The following is a 24162-nucleotide window of genomic DNA, read 5'->3' as shown; positions in this document are numbered from 1 at the left end:
ACATAATAATAAGTTTACCAGAACTCCCCCGCTCCTCACTGCAGACAGTTTAGTGAACTGAGATTTTTCTCTCCATATTTGTATGGAACTAACGCAGCATTTGCATGCAATGCTAAAGGCATACATATTTATACGGGTTTACACTCTCAGACCTGCCAACCTGACATTGTGTCGGAGACTAGCCATCCCAAGCTTGTATCACAGTTGGGGCGTGAACACACCACTGCCCTATTTACATACCATACAGACACCTGTGCTCGACGTTTGTCATTCAGTTCTAAACCCACGCGATGAAACTGCTTAAGTTCTTTTTTTTTTATTGGCATAGCATAAAAATAGAGATACCAGAACTCATTATTTTCTGCTTTTGTTCTCCAAAAGCAGACCCCTACAAATACTAGTGCTATAACCATCCCAGGCCTGACAGCCAGGCAGGAGGGGCTTCAAGATCCCACAGAGATGATGACAGGGCAATCCCACCCAGAGAAGGGCCAGATTGACAATAAGTATACATAAGCCACTCCCAACACTTATACAAATAGTAACCTTAACATCTGGTGTCATTCCCGCTAAAAAAATCTTTTGGGTACTCCCCAAAATCTTCAGGATAAAATTCGTACCCACGATTCCTCAAACGTACCACGCAGGTCCATTCTCAAACTCCCGACACACGCTGATCCACCCGCGGGATGTTTTTGCCACCCGCTGTTCACCATCACTTCTTTCTCACTTGCTTCTATCCTTATTCATCCTTTGAAACTCATCTCATGCCACCTTCTTGTGTAAGCCATTTGTGACCATCCTCAAACCCCAGCTGGGACAGGTGCCTGAGTCCAGGCTGCCCAGACCCCAAAACCACAGCTCTCTCTCAACGTGCTTATGGGAGTCGTGTTCTGTGTCCTGAGCTAAGAGAGACCTATGCTTCAGTCTTGTATCCTCAGCTCCTGAAACAGTGCCAAGCACGGAGCAGGCCCCTGCAGAGGAGGGCAGGACAAGCAAGGTAAATATATCCTAAAGGGGAGTACGCATTAAACCTTAACATCAAGTACCACATGACTAACTCCCATGCTCAAGCGGCTGGGGGCCAGGCAAAAGTTTTCTGCATGCCGACACATAAAGAACATGTGAATGGAAGGTTCTACTCATAGAGCTCTGTTCCCAGTGTTAAAAAATGTGAAACTTCTAAATTTGGCCCTAAGATGGCTATATGACCTCCAAAATGCCATTTAAGGATAAATCAACTTTGGCATTAACAACAACACAACAACCTCCTGTCTCTGACATTTGCTCTATGGCAGAGGGCTCCAGAAACCACATATAAGCCATGATCCTAAAATTCTGGTATAAAGGAGAATCCTGCATTTTGAAGTCAGAAAAAAAAAAAAAAAAAGTGCCCTAAAATCCCAGCTCTGGTCTTTATTGGCTGTGTGTGTTCAGGCAACTTGTCTATTTTCTCTGAGCTTTGTTTCTTCATCTGTGCCGTGAGGGTAATGACAATTATTTCTGGGGACTGTCGAGGAAAACAGGTGAAATAAATGGGAAAGGCTATGCCCAACACAGAGTGGCCTTCGCGAATGTTTGCGCCCATCCTTGTCCTCTCTTCAGAGAATGGGTGTCATGTGAGCACGGAGAAGGATGTACAGCGACATAGAGATTGTTGTGCTCCTACCTGAGTCCAGAACTGCCGAATGAGCGTAAGTCCTTATAGACCATGTGTGCTTTAACGGTGCAAGAAGCCAAACAGGGGGATTTAGTCCTAATACTGAACAATCCCAGGCACGGACGTTCCACTGACATTCGCTAAGGATCATGCATTAATATTTTTGTCCACTTGAACTGATTAAATTTTTTGAGCCACTGATAATGTTTTAGAGGATTTACGGTTTAATGCTTAAAAGTTCCTTTTTTTAATGCACCTTGAAAGTCAAAATCGGAAGGACTGCAAATTTCAACAGTGCCACCAACGTGACTCGAAGAGTCAAGCATCCAAAAAGAAAGGCAAACCAGGTTAGCGGACAGAAGACCTCCGTCGTGACCCCAGTTCTTTACTGACAGTGAAGCTGCAAGCTAACTTCCAAAGTACCCAGAAATTAAGGTCAGGTAGTACTTTGCCTAACACCTAACACCCTCATGTGGGATAGCTGCAAAACAGAGGCTATTTTATGAAGACACGCTAAATGTTGCCAAACCGATATACTCCCTTCTTCTCATGCCTTCTCTCGGTACATTTTTTTACCCCCAGTGTTTGGTGCATTTATGCCAACAAGTTAAAAAAATAATTTAACTAATCATTTAACTTTGGGAATATTAATAGTAATAATCACAGTAATAACCTATGGAAGCAGAATAGATACAGCACTGATAAGGTGAACCGTATTACCACTGTGTCATGCTCTGCCATTAACAAGTCAGTCACAGACATTTGTCCTGAGAAATCACACACACACACACACACACACACACACACACACACACACGCATGCACACGAGGGGTCAGGATACAAACGAGTAACTGTATAGGCAGCAGATGGGACGGCTGCCTCATAAGCAGATGAGCACATGCTTCGTCCACAAGCGAGGTAAGGGTCCCCCAAAAGAGAGACGAGTTCGATGAACTTATCCAGAAGCCCGCAATCAGAAAACCCAACAACGATTCATTTCCAGGTTACTGTGTGGACTCTGCTTTCGAGGTTAGCTGTACTGGTGTTGATTTCCTTACTTTATTTCATTTAAAGGGAAGCACCATAATCACTGTGGAATTCAGAACCCTCCAAGGTTATGATCTACCCCGAGAAGCAGAAATAGTAATAGGATGGAGGTTGGAAACAATATAAATCATTTCGGCCATTCTGTCCTTCCTGCCCCTTGTTAAGTATCTCCAAATTTTTGACCAATAATGTAAAGCCTGTGATCAAAATGCAATATGCTGATCAGTTTACTCTAAATAAGCCAGTGATGTGGTTGTTTAATTATGTAAGTAACATCAAACCCATTATATAATTTCAGAAAAAAATGGTTTTCCTCCTTAAATAAATAATGATGAACAATAGTTAATCATTTTAACATGTCAAATGCTTTCTTCTGGTGAAACAGAAATGTGAAATAAAGTTATGAAAATGTTTACAATAAATGCCCAGGAGTGGGCAGGCACAACTTTGGGGGAAAATGAGGGAAATAAGTGGTTAACTGCCAGCACACACACTCATGCTAGAGGACACAAAAAGGTTCACAGCAGTTGTTAAATTCATTTAGGGAAACTCACTTTATTTTTCCAACAGAGCTCTCACCAGCTAATCTGTATTACAACCTGCAGGAGTCTTCATATTCTCAGCAGGAACAAGACTCAGGCCACACTGATTCAGCTATTTAATCCTGCAAGAGAACAATATTTGGCAGGAAAAGACCCCTCAGCACTGAGGGGACGTCCCAGAGGTTTGTTGTCAGCACAGATTGGGCCAAGAACACCAAAGGTGGAAACCAAACAGCGCGAACCAATGTTTACCACTAGCTTTCAGTAGCTCTCCACTCAAAGGTGTGTGGACACTCAACGTAAGTGTGCAAAACATATGCAACACGTGTATATGTGACTCAGATACATGTATATTTCTAATTTTTTTTAAAGATTTTGTTTATTTATTTGAGAGAGAGAGAGAGCACGAGCAGGGAGAGGAGCAGAGGGAGAAGCAGACTCCCCGCTAAACAGGGAGCCCGATGTGGGGCTCGATCCTGGGACCCCGGGATCATGACCTGAGCCGAAGGCAGATGCTCAATGAACTGAGCCACCCAGGCGTTCCCTGTATATTTTTAAAATGCAAAATGTTTTCTTAATATTTGGGACCCAGTCCTGAGAAGCTTTTAATTCAAAACTATCCCTATGGAGGGTGGGAGTATGAAAGAGTAGAAGAAAAATGGTCATAGTTTTACTTTCAAAACTTTTCATCTTAAGTACTAAAAACCGGAAGGCAGAGAACATGTGTCTGAATTTTTAAATGAATGCAAATATATTTATATATTGATCTTCTTAACCACCCTGAAATTAATAAGCTGATCGATACTCTTCTATACATTGATTAATTTTGAATGATATTTACCTGACACCCACACTGACAGGCAAACGGGGAATAGAGAAAACAGACGAAGGGAGACAGGCAAACTTAAAAGCAAAATTGATGGCTCCTATTATACAAACAAACAGCAAGAATCACTATTCAAAAAAATGATTCAGTAAAATCCTTCAAAAACTGTTTTAAAGTAGCGTTGGCAAGGTTTCCATTCCTCTACCTCCCAAAGCTGGCTGGTTATCCCTCTGATAATAGCACAGTGTTTCCCTCTATCAAGCATTTATCTTACTCTGCAGCAATTATCCGCGTGCCCATGAGAGGGTAAACACCAAGCTCCGTGAGGTCAGGGGTCATATCTAGTTTATTTCTCATGATATCCGCCCCCTCGCCTCCCACCCCGTCTCCTGGCGAAGTGCCCAGTGTCTGGTAAACACTCGAAAATTTTTGTTAAGTCAGTAACTGTTTTCAAAACTGGTTTCTTTTAGAGATGTTTTTTGTTTGGTAGATACCAAAAATACACATATTTGAACAGATAAGACCACTCATTCACCAATCTTGTCTCAATTTACATTTCAGTAATGGTGTCTACCTCCACACTCTGACAAGTAGACGCTAGGTGCTCTGAACCTTACCTAATATTCCTTCTTTCCCTTGGTCCTCTCAACACCATCTTCTCCCTCGTCCTCGCCTTTATAGGGTGCGAAGACTCCCCGGCTCCAGTAAAAACCTTCCCCAGCCACTTCATGCACTCGAGCAAGAGCATAAATGCCATGCAAAATGTGGTTTCTCGTTTTTTCTGCCATCAACGGGGCCCGGTGCAATGTGAGGTCCCCAGCAAATGTTTAAAGAACAAACACATGCCCATGTGAAGGCCACTTCCATTTCTATCCTATTAGCTGTAGTGAAAGCATCGTTCTGGAAGATTCAAACATGAGCAGGAAATGCTGCCTGCCCTCCACGTTCTCATTATAATTACACAACAAAAGTAAATATTTAAATCACTTTGTCTTGGGGAAGTCAATTGCCTCTCTCAAAAATAACAAGTGTTAAGAAGAACAGCATGATTTTTCTAAGGTATTTTTCTTTAATTCTTTTTTCTACATCTCAACTCTATTTCATAGTTTCCTAAACGGACAAACTCTGCCACTTTCCTTGTTCTCAGAATGCCATGACACAAAAGATGAATTCGAACACATCAAAAGTTGACTGTTATAGGTAATACAGCCACAAGAGGAAAAATCAATCAGAAATAGGAGCAAACAAACAAGCAAAAAAAAATGGTCATCACTTCTTGCTTCTTGTCCTTGGAACCACGCCTGGGGGTCCCGCACAAAAGCGACAGACCCTTCAAACAGAAATTCAGACATATCCTTTTACAAACAGTATTGCATATCATTTCATACAGAAGACAAAAAAGGCTACAGCACAGACCTGATGATGGTGAAAGAAAAAGGAAGCTACAGTAGAAAGAACGAGCAAAAAATAAAGGAAAGCAATTCTCATGACATAATTCTTCTAGGGAAATGGCATGCAAATTAGAGGACATATCTGCATATGCTTTCAAAAAGAAAGACATTCTTGCTTCTAACTTCCAATGGTGCAATTTTCTTTCATTGTATAAACTTGGCTTGGGTTACCAATGGGTTCTAATTAAGTCTCTTTATAATGTCTCCTTTGATTCATGACCTCTTAATAAGTTAAAATGACATGCGACCATTACACTTATTAATTGGAAAGACAACAGTTTTAAACCCACCTGCAAAAATCCACTGAAGTTATAATGATGTGGCATAATTATTGATGACAGTCACATTTGGGGACTCCACAAATATACAGGTCAGAGTGCCAGCTCTTCTTTAACATTCAGTATGTGCTCACTGTAGGTGTGCCCCAAAGGGTATAATAAAATCTGGAAGAAAATTCAGATACTTTATAAGTTTTTAATTTTTTTTTTAATCTTTTTTTTAATAATATTTTTTTTATTATACTGTTAGTCACCATACAGTACATCCCTAGTTTTTGATGTAAAGTTCCATGATTCATTAGTTGCGTATCACACCCAGTGCACCATGCAATACGTGCCCTCCTTAATACCCATCACCAGCCTATCCCATTCCCCCACCCCCTCCCCTCTGAAACCCTCAGTTTGTTTCCCAGAGTCCATAGTCTCTCATGGTAATTTGTATAATGCACTGAAAATGGCAACATTTTTTAAAAAGCTCATCTTTATTTGACTTTCCCAGTGGCGTAGGAATATTTCTTTTCTATTGTCACACCTCTGCCCTCCTTTTCCCTCATGTCTGGCCAGGCCAAAGTGCCAGCACAGGACATGTGAAACCTATATTCCGAGCTCCATAATTCCACCGAGACCTGGAAAACTTAAAAACATAATTACTACCGTACACTATCTTTGTTTCTATAAATGACCATGGCTCGAGACCACAAATAAAAAGAGGCTCACAAGGGCCAATTAAGGACTAGAAATAGGACCTTGAAGGAACATTTTTGTTGCTGTTGCTGTTGTTAAAATTGTTCAGTTTGAAAATAGGAAAAAATCTAAAAACTGGATATAGCAGTTTTCCTGGAATGGCCACAGGTGGTGTAATCTATCTCCACTGAAGAAACTGGCTGATGATGGTAGCTTACGATTACAAGATGTTTGTTACTTAATTATCTCAAAGTTACCTATGAAGTATGCAGATCATTTCTCATTTAAATCCTGTTCTGGACTGAATTGTGTCCCCCCAAAACACATGTCTTGAAGCCCTAAGCCCCAGTGTGACTGTATTTGGAGATGGGGCCCATAAGAAGGTAATTAAGGCTAAACAAGGTGAAAGGCTGGGGCCCTGATCCAATTCAACTGGGGTCCTTACAAGAAGAGGAAGAGACACCAGAGATCTCTTTCTCTCATGCACATACTTGGAGGACATAGCAAGAAAGTGCTCTGCAAGCCAAGAAGAGAGCTGTCACCAGAAATCAACCCCCCTGGATCTTGAGCTTAGATCACAGCCTCTGGAACTGTGAGAAAATAAATTTCTGTGGTTGAAGTCCCACAGCCTGTAGTATTTTGTTATGGCGACCTGAGCAGACTAACGCAAGCCCCATATTTTTCAGGTACTTCGACACCAAAAGAATTCCCCAACTACGACATTTTGAAACAGGGGCAGTCCTTGGATTTCTAATACAGTGAAATTGTCACATGTCACATTAGAAAGCCAATATTCCTGCTTTATTGAGAGAATACTGCCATAAACTTTTGATGAAACTACAGAAATCACTGAATATTTACGTAAAAGTGGGAAAAGTGAAGAACAGGTGTTTATGAAGTGACACAAAACAAATGACAAATTCGAAGCAACTTTAAAAGCTAAGAACCGCCCTGCAAACAGAGGCTTCAAGAGAAAGAGTGTGCAAATTAGCCAATATCTTAAATGCTACTGCTTCATTCACGTGCTCAACATACATTTTTTAAAGATTTATTTATTTTACAAAGGAAATGAGAGTGCAAAAAGCAGGGGGAGGGGCAAAGAGAGAGGGAGAGAATTGTAAGCAGGCTCCACGCCCAGTGCAGAGCTGGACAGGGGCCTCAGTCTCACGAACCTGAGATCATGACCTGAACCTAAATTAGGAGTCAGATATTCAACCGACTGAGCCACCCAGGTGTCCCTACACAAGATATGTTTATTTAGCACCTGCTCTCTGTCAAGCACTATTCTAGGCATTAGCAATTTTGTGTTGAAAGGATGTGCTCGTTCCCTACCCGACTGTGGTGTATATCCTAGGAAATATTGTATTTGCCTAGACTGAGAAGTGGATGGTAAGGCAGACTCTCCTGAAAAAGAAAAAGAAAAAGAAAAAGAAAAAGAAAAAGAAAAAGAATAAGAAAAAGAAAAAGAAAAAGAAAAAGAAAAAGAAAAAGAAAAAAAAACTTGAGGAAATAATACCTTTTTAAAAGAATTCAGTCATTTACTGAACAAGTATTTATTAGGCAACTGCACTGTGCTACAGAATGATGGAATGAAGGAAAGAACTGGGAATTTTAGGGAAGAAAATCAATGTGTACTATGCAGATCCAAAAGAGATGTTTTGATTAAAATAATTCTAGAAATATTAGAACTCCTTGTAATAATCTCCATTATACGATGAAACACACACAAGGCTAGCAGGTATCAAAATGGGTGTGTCTTTTGGAAGAGTTTATTGGAACATCCCAGAGCTGGCAGCCTTGGGCACAGTGAAAAGCCCAGGGAAGAAGATATGTTGGCCCAAGAAGTTAATTCATCCATTGATCAGATTTTGCTCTGGGGCAGGCACTGGGGCTACAGAGAAAAAGACAGCCTGAATCTTCATAGAGTTCAGTCTAGCAGGAAGATAGCTCATAACGCAGACTCCCAGGGCAGCAAGAGGAAGAGCAAGGCCAGGGAGAGGAGGCAGCATCTGGGCATAGGATGGATGGGGAAAGGGTACCAACAGCCTTCCAGGTGGAAGCATGAAGGGCACAGGGCCCAGGGTCCAAGAGGAACACCCAGGCTGGAGATCTCAGCTGGTAATAAACCAGGGACAGTCTCATTTCCCATGCTAAATGTTTCACATTTTGTCCCCAAAGCAATAAGGAGCCATTGACAGATTTTAAGGAAGGGAGTGACATGATCCTATGCGCATTTTAGGAACTTGCAAGAAACCACATGAACAGCTCAGGAGGGAAAAGAGGCAATACTGTGGCAGGCAAGAACAGTCTAAAGACATTCCCATAACCCACGCAAGGGACAGAGAGGCCTAAATTCAGGATGTGACAAGAAAGGGAAAGTACAAAGCGTCATGATATGCATTCGTAGGGATGCAAAAAATAAATTGAAAAAGATGTGGATGATCTTCATCTTCATGAAGCTAAAGAGGCAAAACACATTGCAAGTGAAATGCCCGTGAAAACCGAACTGTGGAACGTGACGTGTGAAATGAGCAGGACAGCTAAGGGTGCCATTGAAAAAGAACTCCCGTGGTTCAGGGATGAGAAAGATCTCTGTAGCTGGGGTCTGAGTGTGGGCCCAGGGTCATTTACAGACACTGGGAAATTGTTCCAAACAAGACGACTGACTCATGTAAAAGCCCAGAACAGAGTAAGCTGGTCAGGCGTAAAAGAAATAGAGGAACAGTGTTGACGGACAGCCAAACATTAGGTGAAAAATAATTCAGGAGCAGATCATGAAGGGTCCTTAGAGTCAGAATGAAGGAGCTTTGGAGATGAGACTTGGTCCTATGCAGAGTGGTACTCCAAGGGAAGTTCCTAGTGAATCATAATTAGGGTCTTGATGAAAGAGATATTTTAGAAAGACTCATCTGGTGACAGTGTTTAAGATACAATGGAAAAGCAGCAGAAGGAGCCTGGAAGGACAGAAGGCCCTTCAGGAGGTCCTACTCAGGCAGGAGAAAGGGCCTAAACACAGGGAAAGTGAAAAGAAGGTCATGGGGGAAAGGGATTTCACAAACAGGAATCTTCCGAAATGAGGTGCTGGATCCTTAATCTCTGTTTCCAAGAAAAAAAAAAAGTCATGTGTGTTAATTCTTTTATTAGGGGGGCCCTTCCCCACCTCCCCTTGAGACAATGCCATTATACAGCCCCAACTCTTGTACTTGCCAGGCACAAGAAATTACTGGTCTGGGACGTATTTGTTTCTCTAAGCGACTGTGGCTACAAATCGGAGGATAAAAAGAAGAGATCAACCTTTGAAGTTCTGCCCTAGGTGGAAAAATAAAGCAGAACCAGGTGTCAGGGGAACCACGGATTTGGACCTGAGAAAGGACCAAGGGGTGATTTTCCGTACGTTGTTCTCATGAAAGTCTAAGTATTCCTTATACTTTCCCTGAGGAGAGGTTGTTCAGAGGATCTAATTAGACTGGGTATGTCAAAGTGTTTTGAAACAAATAAGCATTCATACATGTGTTAGGTATTATAAGAAAATACGTGTTATTGTCCTATCACTTTCTTTGACATATTTGATCTTTGCCTTAAAGATAATGCTACCAACCCACTATGACTCAGGAAAACACCGGAGTTAGTAGTTAAGTTGGAGATAAGGTACAGTCCATTAAAGTGACATATAAATTCACACTCTGTGAAAATGCTAGCCTTCAAGGGCTTAAATCTAAACCACTGACCTAATAACTATCTGTTATTTCACCTACGTTAATCAACCCTGTCGTGAGTCATATCAAAGATACCATACGAGGGTGCCTGGGTGGCTCAGTGGGTTAAGCAACTGCCTTTGGCTCAGGTTGTGATCCCAGGGTCTTCGGATTGAGTCCGACATCGGGCTCCCTGTTCTGCAGGGACTCTGCCTCTGCCTCTCTTTCTCTCTCTGTCTCTTCATGAATAAATTTTAAAAAACTAAAATCTAAAAAGAAATAAATAAATACCATACTATTCTCCTTCCCAAGTACTTGGTATGCTAGACTTGACTACTCAAAATCAGAAGCTTTCATATAAATTTCGCATTGTTTATAAAACAGTTATGCTTCTTGTATAAGGAACAAAATTAACAAATACTCTATGTCAACACTGAACGTCTTTCTCATTTTTACCTCCCTCACCTTTTAACGAAAGCTTTTTATGTTCGCTGAATGTAAAAAGAACGAGAAATCCTTCCGTATCAGTTGTTTGGGTTCATATAAGACCTAATTGCCTCATACACTATAATTTCGCCACCAGTTTACAATTAGCATGCATTTCTCATGCATGAGTTGACCCAATTACATAACAAATTTTGCCTTTGGGGATTTCTCTTGACTGCTTGTCTTATGTCCACCATACAACTCAATTTCACACCGTCAGCAGCCTGAACATGGCCACAGTCAGTCTCTGTCAAAATGATTTATTTAAATTACAAACAGAGACCAGATCCCTAGATAATCATCCCTACCCTCATATTCACCTTTACACTCAACCTAACTTTGAATCAAATCTTTTAATAGCCCATAGACACTGCTATTCAATTATTAGGCCATGTTTACCTCCAATAATCTAATATTTTTGAAGCTAACTCACAAAAATCTCAAGGAACTGAATCATCAGTATCCATGTGAGCTTATTAATGGACACATAATTTATTTTACATTCTAAGAAGTCAATGAAAAATTATGTAGCTGTATCAAAAAAACAAAAAGTAATTACATTTCAATATCAAATTACAGAGAGATTCTTTTCTCTATAATGTTTTTTTAAAAAGGCTTCAATCTTAGATTTTCTTGTGAAGCAAGTAAGTGTCTTATGAATGTATACGCTAAAGTGAAAATGGTAGTGAAAAAAAGGTATTTGGGAAATAGGAAAGATAACCAAAATTATAGACACTGACAGAGTAAGAGAAAGAATATAGATCAGGTGTAAATACTATTGTCTGTGTTGTCTGTGGGCCAGTGATCTAAAGAAAGGAGGTTCTGGGGCGCTTGGGTGGCTCAGCCATTAAGCGTCTGCCTTTGGCTCAGGGCCTGATCCCAGGGTCCTGGGATCGAGCCCCACATCAGGCTCCCTGCTCGGTGGGAAGCCTGCTTCTCCCTCTCCCATTTCCCTTGCTGTGTTCCCTCTCTCTCTGTCTCTCTCTGTCAAATAAATAAATAAAATCTAAAAAAAAAAAAAAAAAAGCTGTTAAAAAATAATAAAAAATAAAGAAAGAAAGGTATTCTAAAGATTCCCACTGAAGCCAACACACACAGGCCCACTGCATGCATACACACACACACACACACACACACACACACACACACACACACACATTTCCTCTGTGAGTCAAGGACAGACACAAATCTTGACAAATCACATAATGGTATACTTACTATTTCGGTCAGTCTGTAAAATACAGGATTTTGTCATCTGGGTTTTTTATTTCCCCCTCCATATATTTCTCCATTACCTAAAATAAATTAGAAAATAAACATCTAGATTTTATCTACAGCACAGAGCTTGTAAAAGTCTCTTGGGGTTGGACTTTACCATCTTATTTCACCATTTATCTATAGACTGTCTCAGCTAATTAAAAGTGCAGCTTAAGTTAGTGTGTAAACAGGCAGAATGAAACACATCAATAATCTTCTCAAGGCTGGACTGAGTCCCTTAGATGTTGGCAATGATTCTGCCCTGCTCTCCAGCTGCAGGTACCCTGAATGCACTGCTTACAAACTTGAAGGTGGTAACCACCTGAATTAGAAACAGCCTTACAATTACCCACACAAGCTAGAGCAATGAGAACAACAGGAAAGAGGGTTTTTGAAAATGTCCAAAGGCATAGTCTCCTTCAATACATGTCTGTACATTGTCCTTTAAGAACATTTCCCTAAAATATCAATAAGCAAAGAAGAGGTGAAGCTATGCTTGGTCATTTCTGCCATTTCTGAATTTCTGCTCCAGAATTTGGCAGGGTGTGAGAAGACACAATTAGACATTTTCTGGAATTGTGTGGGGGAAAAAAAATTTTTTTTTTTAGAAACTAGTTCTGTTTCTTTCCAACCATTTAGTAAATTCTAAACCCCTGCCTCTTTTCTTATTCTTTCTGCAGCTATACTGAGTAATATAACAGAAGAATTTTAAATTGCAGCATTTAATAAATCTCCCAGATTCAATATGCTGTCATTAAAGACCCCAAAAGAAAGAAGTCAAGGCTAAACCCACGCTCACCCCTTTCATTACACACAATTTCAAATTTGTGGTTGTGTTCTATCCCACATCTCAGGAGCAGATGCAGACTGAGTGGGTATTTCCAAATGATTTCAGATCCTGCACAAATGAGTATGAGAGTGGCAAGAACATCTCATAACACTCACACAGACAAGCGATCAAAAATGCCCATTCATCCACAACACATTACCCAAAACACCTAGGCGGTGTCATTGAATTCACAGTTTTATGTCTTTTACTTTCTTCAGTCCGAAAGGGATTAAAGGCAGCTCAGAAAGAGTCATATGATATTCAAAGATAACACAAGCAAAACAAGTAAGCGAAAGTCAAAACAAATAAGAAAATGAAGCAAATGCAAAAATAAAGATTGCAAAGACCCTGACTTCCTTAACCCACCTACATCAACCCATGTCAAGCTTATAGCTCCAATGTCGTAGGCCTTATCATTTTCGGAATGAGCTATTCATCCCAGCCCCTCCAGAAGGAAAGTTCTGGAGACCAGTCTGGACATTTTCTCACCCCCTTTCCTCTCAAAACAGACACAGTCCAGGCCACTGTCAAAAATATCTGTCTGGATTTGGCCCATATGTTTCAGTATTTGGGTTTATCTGAAAGTAATGTGGAAAATTGGACTAAACCAAAGTACCACCACCCTTCAGATTAATCCAAGTTTCTTATAGAAAAAAAAAAAAATCCTTGAGTAATTTGGAAAACCCTGTGAGGTCACGGAAAAAGTTCATGAAGTTGCAGCCTTATAAATGAATAGTAAATTCACTAGACCTCAGAATATTTAACAGTTTCCTTTCTTCAAGAGTAAATCCCTAATGGTAATATTATGAAATCTATATTCTTTACTGCTATCCAAATATGAATACACCTCATCATGGCTAAAAGAACCACTTGGAAGCCTGCTATGTGTACTAACATAAGACAATTGCCAAAAAAAAAAAAAAAAAAATTTAAGATGTTATCTAAATTTTATGCTTTTAAGAACCTGTGTTGTCTAAATTATAGACTTAATCCAAACGGTATTTTGTATATATTTCTATGTATACGATACATACAGATTTATACGTACCTGTGTTATAAGGGTTTTTTGCATAATTAAGAATGGATCTGCAAACAGCTTCTGGTATTGAATAAAATGTATATTCCTGCTAATGATAAAGGTTGGTGAAATGATCAGTTCTTCTTATTAAATATGAATACTGACTTAATTTGAATATAAATTAAAGGGCTTACCTTTGAATTAACTGCAATCCTTATGTTAGCTGTCCCGTGGATGTCTTAAGTAGAAATGTTTAGCTCTTTTTGAAATAAATTTCTGTGATAGTTTACGATTTATGATGTAACTTTTTTTGTGCAGAATTATTTTTGTTTTTTTTAAGTTCTCCAAAAAAATAATCCAAAGAAAGAAACGTTACTCTGTGTAACTGCGGTGGAATATATCTCTAACTCTCATTTTGAAAAACAAAAATAGCTCTTTTAATTTAAAAAAAAGAATGAATAGGAAAAAAGATGAGGGGAGTAATGCATGATTGGTGGGTTGTCGGATGGAGGAGAAAAAATGAGGGGACAAAAGACGTGAATCCTTCAAATTCAACCTTCTCTCTTCAAAGGAAAAAAAAAGTCCTTACTAAAATAAAATGTCCATTTCAAGAGCAAACAATGAATAAACCTTAGGGAATATGGCAAAACGAAGTGTTTATACTCTTCCTCCTCTGACTCCCTAAATAAGTTGTTTAAACATCACATCATTCCAGTTTTGAACTTTTCACAAATAAAATTCTTTCTCAAATTACAAACTACAATTCTACCTCCAAATTGTCATGGACAATGATGATGGCCAAATGTCAGTGAGTGTAAAGCATCCCCTAATTAAACATTTCCTGGAAATTAAAGCTACGTCATTGATAACATCAGGATACACAAAGTTCAGTGACGAGGGACACACAAGATACACTTCTCATGAAAATGGCATGAATCGCGCATATTTGCACATACTTTTATATCGTGTACACAGTTGTTGATTTTCATTCATCTGTCCTCTTGGCTACCTAACATTGAACTGATTTTTTTTCTGAAAAAAAATTACATTTTGACAAACATCATATAAAACTTTAAAAGAAACATAATTACAGCCATGAATTACAAAACTGAAGACGAGCTATTTATCCAGCTTTAAGTAGTACAGATTTAACACTTTTCAGTTCCTAATAGGTTTTGAACTTCTGTTACTCTCGATTTTCTTTTTCAAGAAAAATATATTACTTAAGACACAGCTTTCAAATCCAAAGTAGCTTCATACGTAAATGTTTATTTCCGAAATTAGACGAAATGCGTCGTTTCAACAAATATCTGGTTTAAAGTATGAAATCTGACATACACAAAATTAGGTAATATAAGATTTCTCAATATGCTTCACCTTATATGTGTATTTTTTATACTTTTTATACTTTTTATATGATTACCCCCAGCCGAGGAAAAAAAAAAGAAGAAGAAGAACTATCAGGTTTTTTATAAAAGCCCCATTTTGGAAAAATTCAAAAGCTGAGAACCATTAAAAATGGAAAAAGATGCTTAATTACGGTAACACCTCTTTTACTAGCAATGACTGCATGTCTAAATACACATTTAATTTATTTAATTAAATTGATTTACTTAGGAAATCGATTCAGTAAATCACTGTAATTAAATAAATTAAATATGTATTCAGACATGCAGTCATTGCTGTGGAAGTGTTAGGCTCTAGGTGACTGTGGCGAAACCAAAGGGAAAGGACCTAGCAGTTGAACGCAGCGTGCTCTGGGAGTATGCTGAGCACTGCTTGCACACGGTAGCACCGAGAACACCTCCAAGTCCCAATCCCATTTTCCCAGCCGAGACACACGAGTTAGGGCGGGCGCGTCACCGAACAAGCAGTCACCTACGTTACTGATTTGCTCCTGAGTCCTCTTGAGCCTCTGTAGTTCGGGAGTGTCGGTCACGATGCTGAAGCCCCTCCCTTTGCTTTCTTCAAAATCTCTTTTGTACTTGACCTAACAGAAAGGAGGAGAACAAAAGAAAGAAAGAAAAAGAAACATAAACCGAGGAATCACAGACCCCACTCAGGATAGGCCAGGGCCAAAGAAGCTAAAATTGTCCAATTCCAGACACAACTCCATCAGCAGAGGGCAGAGGGAGAGGCCACCCGAGTAGAATCGGACTGCTTGGTTGGTATGCCCGCAAGACCACTGACTGTGTGACCTTAGGCAAGTCACTTAACCACTCTGTGCTTCCATGGTCTCCTCCGTCCAATGGCAATTGCAGCAACAGTATTTAAATCATGATATTTAATAAGTCATAAGGATAGGATCAAATGTCCTAAGACACATTCCTAACCGTGAGCAAGCAAGCAAGGCCTCCATAATGGTTATTATGACCGCCATCAATAGTTGTACTACGGCTCAAGAAAAAAGTGTGGGGAAAGACAGCTGAATCCACTCCTGGGCCCAGTCTGCCAGGGACAAAGCAGCATGCTGAGGCTGCACTGCACTGTGGAGGAAGAAGACCTAGAAAATCATCAACAGCTAGCCCTGTCCTTACAAAAGGTTCATTCTATTTCGTAAGGCAAAGCATATGGATACGGTCACACAATGCCACGCTGTCAAATGTCAAGTATGTAAATGCGTATGGAAATATTTATAAAATAAGCCACACCTAGAGATTAAAAGACTTCCAGCCCGTGCTCCTGGCACACTGTGTGCTGAGGTACCTAAGGTTTTTCTGGTTTTTTTTCGGTATTTAAATACAGTTCTTTTCTAATTACAACCCAGTGAAGCTCAATTTTACAGTTTCCTCGAGGGACTGGAATCGCTAATGCCTTAATCTTACTAGAGCCCCGTCTCCTATTATTAGCATAATGACAACAACTGTCACACCGGTTAAATATGCTGCTTGCTAATGACTGACAAGCTACAGCACGTTGTTCTTATTGCTTTAAAACCTAGATATTAAGCAATATGGAAACACATTTTTGATAACCCACATAATCCCCATTTTACATTCATAATTATTAGGCTCAAATTAGCACTTAAATTAATAGCTAACATTTAGGGTGGCTAATAAAAATACGATTCTGTAAGTGCAACTTTCTGTATAAATTTGGAAAGTTCACTTAGTTGAGCACAGAGTGACTGGTTTTGTCGAGTCATGTCTGTGTTTAAACACTCAATTCCCCCAGGTATTGTTGTCCTTGGGTTACTGAAAAATTTCCTCTTACCAGAAAATCTTGAAAGAAAAAAAAAACAAAACTCTCAGATGGCTACAAATAGAAAGGTCTAGATTCTCTCATCACTGGTAGCTTAAGAATATCTCACTTTCTCTCCATTTTTTCATCTAAATTTATAAAAGTATGAAAACCCTATTCTTATTATTTCCATAAATAAAAGGTCAAATAACCCACATAGTTTTTCTTCCACAGAATGTGCTGAATGAGATTAGCCCTGTACCCCTCAGTCCCCCAGCATGAGTGAAGATACTCATACCAGCACATTCTTGGGGTTTTATGCCCAACTAAGCAAGAAAGCCATTTAGCTTCACTTGACGTAAGCACAGGGCACAGAGTCATAAAATAAGAAAAGTAGCAGAGATGACAAGGCTATAACAGCGACAAGCATGAAGAAGTGAGAAGAAAAATCCATCAGCCAGGTTCTAACACATCCAAGACCAGTGTTAGGGAAGGCACAACCCTGTGTTCTTCTGGGGATTCGTTTAAGGGTTTTTTGTTTTTTTAAATGGCAATTCCCAAAGCAAGAACTGAAAAGAAAACTGGTCAAGTTCCAGAGCCATAGGTTTTGAGTTGATCACAATTTAACAGTCTGTCCCATGTCCTCAAGACACTCGAGCATCACCTGACTTGGGCTTGTCTCATTAAGGGACTAGTTTTGAACCGTAGACAATCGTCTCCATAACCGGTCTGCAGAGTTTTAGAAGATGCGTAATCCTTTTTAATGGTATTATCCATAGCCAAGCCCTACAGACTCTCAGTACAGCTCAGGCGCCACCTGCCTGCTACACCTTCACCACATGCAGGGAGCTGGGGCCACGGTCACCCCCTCTCTTGTCTCCCGCCCACTTACATCCTCTCTCTTTATTTAGGTCTAACTTTAAATGTTGTATCTGATGACTTGCCGATCATGATTCCGGGAGACAAATGGATACAAAAAGATCAGAGGGCAGAGGGAAGAGGATCTTCTCTTCCATTTTGTGCGTCCCTTTTGCCCTCACAACCTGACCCCATCCTGCCAGTGAGAATACTGCACCTTTGAGCCCGGAGATTGACCCATCCTGGACCATAATCCGGCGTATGTGCGTGAGCCCCGGATCTGAGACTTCGGTAGGAACCCTTGAGAAGGGGGTGCTTTTTCTCCAGCTCTGGCTAGTTCAGGCTATGAAACTGAAGCTGCTGATCGAGATCCGGCCACCCCCCAATAATGACGAAGCCAACACTGTGGCAAGCAAAGCAAGAGATGGCGAGGAAGTCTTGGCCAGCCTCCAGGTTTATCAGTTAAGTGAGCTCATCTAACCCAAAGCGTTCTGATTAATTCAGCTGACTCTCACCATGCCTAAAATGTTTACCCACGTATAAGGTGCCCAGTAAATACGAACATGAGAATTTCTCCACTGATTCTTCCTACTGTGCTACAAGATTTAATAGTTTACAAGAACAGTGGAGTCTATCCTGGAAAAAGGACAGCTTTAGTGGACAAGAGCCTAGAATTCTCATCCCATCCCCATCACTTGCCAGCCAACTCAGCTTCTCTGAGCCAGTTTCCTCCTCTCTAATTAGAGATTCTAGTAACTTAACTAACAGATCTGTAGAGACTGATGAGACAAAACACCAGAAAGAACTTGAAAAAGAATAAGGTGCTGTGCAAATTCCCAGCATTGCCATCATTATATTAGTTTTGATTGATGTGAAAGGATCATCGAATATTTGTCATAAGACATTAAAGAGAACAGTTCTACAATGATAAGAAAGATTACGGCTAACAAAGCAAAATAAAGTAAGAATTAGCTATTAGTTTACAATTACAATTTGACTCAAGCTATTCCAGAACAGAAACTGATTTTTTTTGTTGTTGTTGGATTTGTGCCAATGATCAGACCCCTCCATAGTACCTCGGATATGTCATCTGGTGATCGCACAGGTGCAGATGAATTCTGAACCCCATCTGTGCAGGTGCTGGGCAACAATCTGTCTTTGCCAAGAGTCACACCACACGCTGTGCAAATCTGTAAGAACTGGATGAAGAGTATTCTCGTAAGACTACTAGGGGTTCCCTGTCACTGACAGGATGTTCCCTCTTGCTCCCTACCCTGAGCCCATGGGGAACGTAATCCATTTATTCATCAAAGCTCAGTGCCAGGGATGCTCCTCTGTGAGCTGGACTGGCCTCCTCCCAGTCTGGAGCCCCATAGCTTTACACCCGCCTGTTAGAACAGTTATCACCCTGAACTGCACTTACAATGGGGTCACAGCCCCCCGCTCTAGAACACATGGAACTCAGAGACAAGGGCAAAGTCTTAGTGATCTTTCTAATCCCAAAACCTAGCATAGCCACCTGGCCTACGGGAGCTGGTTAACAAATGATTAAGAAAAAGAAGGGAGGGAGAAGAGAAAGAAAGGAGAGGGGTGAAAGCAGAGAGGCCCAGTTCCAGAGGTAAGAGAGGAACCACATAGGCAGGGACTGGAACATGGCTCCATTTGGCAGGAGCATCTGGTGGGGGGGGGAGGGTGTGCAGACAGGGGAAGACCAGGACATTAAGCTAAGAAACACAAATTTTGATCAGATTTGGAAAGAAATTGCTAGCCATGGTGCTTGTCCATTTGGGCTTCTGTAACTAAGACGTCACACACTGGGTGGCTTCTAAAGAGTAGGAATTTATTTCTCATGGTTCTGGAGGCAGGGAAGTCCAAGATCAAGAGGCAGGCAGAGTCAGTGTCTGGTGAGAGCCTGCTCCCTGGCTCACAGATGGCCATCTTCTCACTGTGTCCTCACAGGGTGGCAGGGGTCAGGGAGCTCTTTAGAGTCTCTTCTACAAGAGACCCCATGATCAAATTGCCTCCCAAAGGCCTCATCTCCAAATGCCATCACACTGGGGATTAGGTTTCAATATGTGGATTTGCGGCAACACAAACATGCTGCCCTGTATTAACTTAGTCAATGTTAACTAGAATATTCGTCGAGCCTCATATAAGCTGCCCTTTCAAACTCCGGTTCTCTCCCCAGCAAAAATGCCTTTTCTTCCCTTCTACTTCAGCACTGGATATAAAATGATCATCCTTGGTCTCTTGCCTGCTCTCCTTTCATGAATAACAATGGCAGTTTATCTTAGGAATGCCATTCTTTGGAATCCCCTTAAATGTTCACCCATTCAATCCTTTGTTCATTCAATAGGTATTTATTGAGCACCTACTATGAGCCAAGTACTGTTCCAGTTGTGGGAACAGCACAGCAAAGACAATAGTCATGATCTCTGGCCTCTTGGAGGGCACTGCAGTGGGAGAGACAGAAAAGACGCAGGACCTAAGGAAGCTGAGTAAATGGTATGTTAGTGGTAAGTGCTAAGAGCAAAACAAAGCAAGAAGACGAGATGAGAAGGGTCAGGAATGCTGCCCTTTTAGATAGGGGGGTCTGAGAAGGCCCCAGTGAGAAGGTGGCATCTCAACAGGACTGAGGGGGTGAGGACTGTAAGCAGAGCAGGGACGTGCTGGACTTCTGGTCTGACAGGCACTTTCTGGCCATTGCACTAACCCACTGGAGGTGAGCAGGACAGAAGCAGGAGGCCAGTTAGGGAGCAGGCAATTTTGCTCCTCTTCCCCTAACTGTCCACTATTAGAGAGCCAGCCCAGGACCCCAGAAGACAGAATTCCTGGGCCCAGCCTCAGACCCTGGCCTCCCCAGAAGACCGATCCGGGGAGCTGTGTACTCCTGTCGGTACAGGGCAAGAAGGACGCAGGAGGAGGGAGGACAGGATTAAGATGCGCCAGGAGTTTAGAAAAAGAATGGGCCACAGCTGGAAAGCAATGCTCTTAGCTTCCTCTAGGCTCATCTCTTCAAGACTGAACAAAGGCACTTTGAAAATGCATTCTTAAAGTCAAAGGTAAGAAATACACACAGTAGGCAATTTGATTTGACATATTTTTCTTCAGAAGGAACTTAGAAATGTACTTCAAACGTTGACCGTGACATCGTATTGACCTGCTATGTATACACGCTTGTGCACGTGCACACACACGCACACACACACACACCTGTCTTTTGTACTACAGATTAGAACCCTACGTTAAGAATCGAAAGACCTGAATTTAAACCTTAATTCTGGCCTGTGATCTTTATTTGTTCAATTTCGCTACCACTCCTGATCCTCGGCAATAAAACAGAAAAAGAAATGAACAAAAAGAGCAACATGCTGCAGAACGTTTGGGAGGTTAAAGTTAACGTATGAGAGCATCAGGCAAGGACATGCCTGCAGTAGGTCACTAGCAAATATTAGCTTTGTCCTTCCCCGTAAATTTCAAAAATGACCTTTGTTGCTTAATACAATCATTTCTGCCGGCCTGGATGTGCTCAGTGATATTTTGTTTGGACTCATCAGCTAGTCGCACTCACAAGTTCACACAGAGGAAGGGCCTGGACACCGGGGTGGTTCACGATGGTGGTTCAAAAAGGCTCACAATGACTGAGAAGGAAGACTCTTCAAAAGCAAAATGGTAAACAGAGCTGCAAATTGACTTGTTCGCTCATTCTGAAATATAAATTCTCTCCCTCAAATGCTGTATCATAATTATTACTATTATAACAGTGTGAATAAATTTGAAAATAAATGAAAACCGCAACACAGAAAAGCCAGCAAGCCATGTTGGATGAAAGAAACCAGGTGCAACCAGAAACTGATAAATTGTCGGACAACAAACTAAGAGGAGAGTAAATCACAGGCAGAAGTGAAGTCAAAGATGAGCATGGCCTCAGCCCAGCAGCTCCACACCCAGGTGTTCTCATCTCCCGGAATCCCTTGCCCATGAGCAGTGAGGGACATAGACCAGCATGTTCATAATAACATTGTATTATCAAGAAAGCTGGGGGCACCTGGGTGGCACAGTCAGTTAAGCATCCGACTCTTGATTTTGGCTCAGGTTATGATCTCAGGGTTGTGAGATCGAGCCCATCTCCATGCTGGGTGTGGAGCCTGCTTAACACTCTCCCTCTTCCTCTGCCCATCCTCTGCCTCCCGCTCTCGCACACTCTCTCTCTCTCAAAAATAAAAAAAGAAAAATCAGAAACAACCCAAATATCCATCCACAGGAGAATGAATGAATTATATTATATTCATATAATATTATCAAGGAGTGAATATAAATGGACTACAGCGGAATGGATCCATATGTATAAATCTCAGAAACATTTTGTTAAAGGGGAAAGAAGCAAAGAATACATACATAGGTGTAAATAAAGGGGGGAAAGAAAACTGATAAGGGCAACACCCAGGGTTGCTGTGAGATCTGCTCATGGAAGGATGTGAGGGGAGCTTCACTGGTCCTGATATTCACGTGCTTATGTTGGAAGGTAGATTCATATGCAATCCTTTGGTTATCATGCTATAAAACTTACATTGATACTCCATATGGTCTTTTGTATTGATCAAATATTTTACAAGAAAACATTTTCAAAGAAAGCAGGGACAGAGTTTTTAAAGCCCAAATGGGGAAGCTGAGGTACTGAGACTTGGGTTTTCCATAAATGGCGGGTGACCTGGCCAGTGGGCGTCCATATACAGAAGGTTAAGTTAGTCACTCGTTTCTTCATCTTAATGAAGCTCTTTTGCTCTAGTGGCAAACACAGAGTTGAAGCAAAAAGGTTGGAAAAATAGAAATCGAGAGAGGGAGAAAAGGTGTTGCAAAAGGGATTGCAAACATGGATTAACGGGGAATAGTAGCAGTACAAGGGGGTCCTGAGTCTATCACAATAGACCAGACAGCTAAGAGGAATCCAGGGCCAAAGGGTAAGCAAAAGGAGAATATTATTTCGAAAGCAGCTTACCTTGTCAGAATATGTTTAACGGAAGCCTAAAATCTCCAGGCATATTTATTACTGATTCATGTTATCCTGCTCTTTATTTCACACATTTAAAAGTGTCCATCTGATACAATGAAATCAATGACCAATTTTATTATCTTTTATGACATGATGGATACTTTCCATTTCTTCAAGGGGGGGGATTGTGAGGGTTGCATCATTTTCAAACTACAAGCAAAATTCCTAGTTTGATCTGCAAAGTTTAGCACTCAATGATGTACCATCATATATAGTTCTGCAGATTTTAAAGTACTGGAGAATGTGGACCAACCATATGCTTCTTTCTCTCTCATCGCATTTTGCTTGGTGTTAAGCATATATTAAAAGCTTAATAACTACTTCATGATTGATTACTATCTAGGTTTGTATTTTTAACATCTAAAATGCAGAAAATTGGCTAATCTCACAATGCTAGATGGGAATTAAACAACTACAAAGGAAAACCTGATTAAGGGCTTTTTTTAAGATGAAGTTAATTTTTAACAAATGTTAAGTCAAATGAACTCAAAAGAGAATTTGTTTTTCTTTAAATTAATCTCATAATATGTAAATTTATGGCTAATTAAATAAATTAAATTTTTAATTACCTTTTTAAACATGATTAAAAAGCATTAAAATGATTTTCATAGACTTCTAAGCCTTAAATTAGCCTTCTATTGCGTTCACAGAGGTACTTACTGATATTTACAGATTTGTCCGTATTTTATATATATTCACAAATCAGCTTCAACAGATTTGGAGTTCCTTTACTTAAAAAACCTTGAAATCTAGGGGCACCTGGGTGGCTCAGTTGGTTAAACATTTGCTTTCAGCTCAGGTCATGATCCCAGGGTCCTGGGTTCGAGCCCTGCATCGGGCTCCCCGCTCAGCGGGGAGTCTGCTTCTCCCTCTCCCTCTGCTGTTCCCCCTGCTTGTGCTCTCTAGTCTCTCTCTCTGTGTCAAATAAATAAATAAAATCTTTTTAAAAAAATCGAAGTCTAAATTTTATTCTAAATAAGTATTCTAAATACATAAAGCACATCTTAACTGATTTCTCAGTAAGTTAAGATAATTAAAAATCACTCCTACAACCCTAACCGCTCAGGCTCAGGATTTTGACATACTCATCTTGGGCCCTGACTCCACCGCTTCATAGCTACGTGACCTTAGGTTGGCTACTTAATCTCTCTGAGCCTCAGTTTCCTCTCACACAAAATAAGCATAATGGTAATATAATATCGATAGCACCTTTGTGAGAATGAATGAGATGATGGTAATAACACTTGACCTCTATGAGCTCTCGATGTCCCAGGCACTGCACTGAGCCCTTTCTGAA

At 40.6% G+C, this 24162-nt stretch overlaps 1 protein-coding gene and 1 long non-coding RNA gene across 3 annotated transcripts in view; both read right to left on the bottom strand.

Annotated features, from left to right (window-relative positions):
• The window catches only part of NEBL (nebulette), a 336315-nt gene that overhangs the window by 147021 nt on the left and 165132 nt on the right, over window positions 1-24162 (bottom strand). For both annotated transcript variants that reach the window (XM_087857637.1, XM_045787422.2), the window contains exon 4: window positions 15657-15764. In XM_087857637.1, coding sequence (XP_087713763.1) covers window positions 15657-15764 — 108 coding nt within the window. The remainder of the gene's footprint in view (window positions 1-15656; window positions 15765-24162) is intronic.
• On the bottom strand, window positions 2446-15650 carry LOC148107394 (uncharacterized). Its single transcript, XR_015722425.1, has 3 exons — window positions 13805-15650; window positions 11889-11965; window positions 2446-5970 (listed from the first exon to the last, which is right to left on the bottom strand). It is a non-coding gene; the product is annotated as an uncharacterized LOC148107394 (long non-coding RNA).

This window comes from Ursus americanus, chromosome 31, assembly GCF_024610735.1.
Source record: "Ursus americanus isolate L20-20 chromosome 31, mUrsAme1.1.p, whole genome shotgun sequence".
NCBI classification, from domain to species: domain Eukaryota; kingdom Metazoa; phylum Chordata; class Mammalia; order Carnivora; family Ursidae; genus Ursus; species Ursus americanus.
This window is presented reverse-complemented; position numbering and strand designations above follow the sequence as displayed.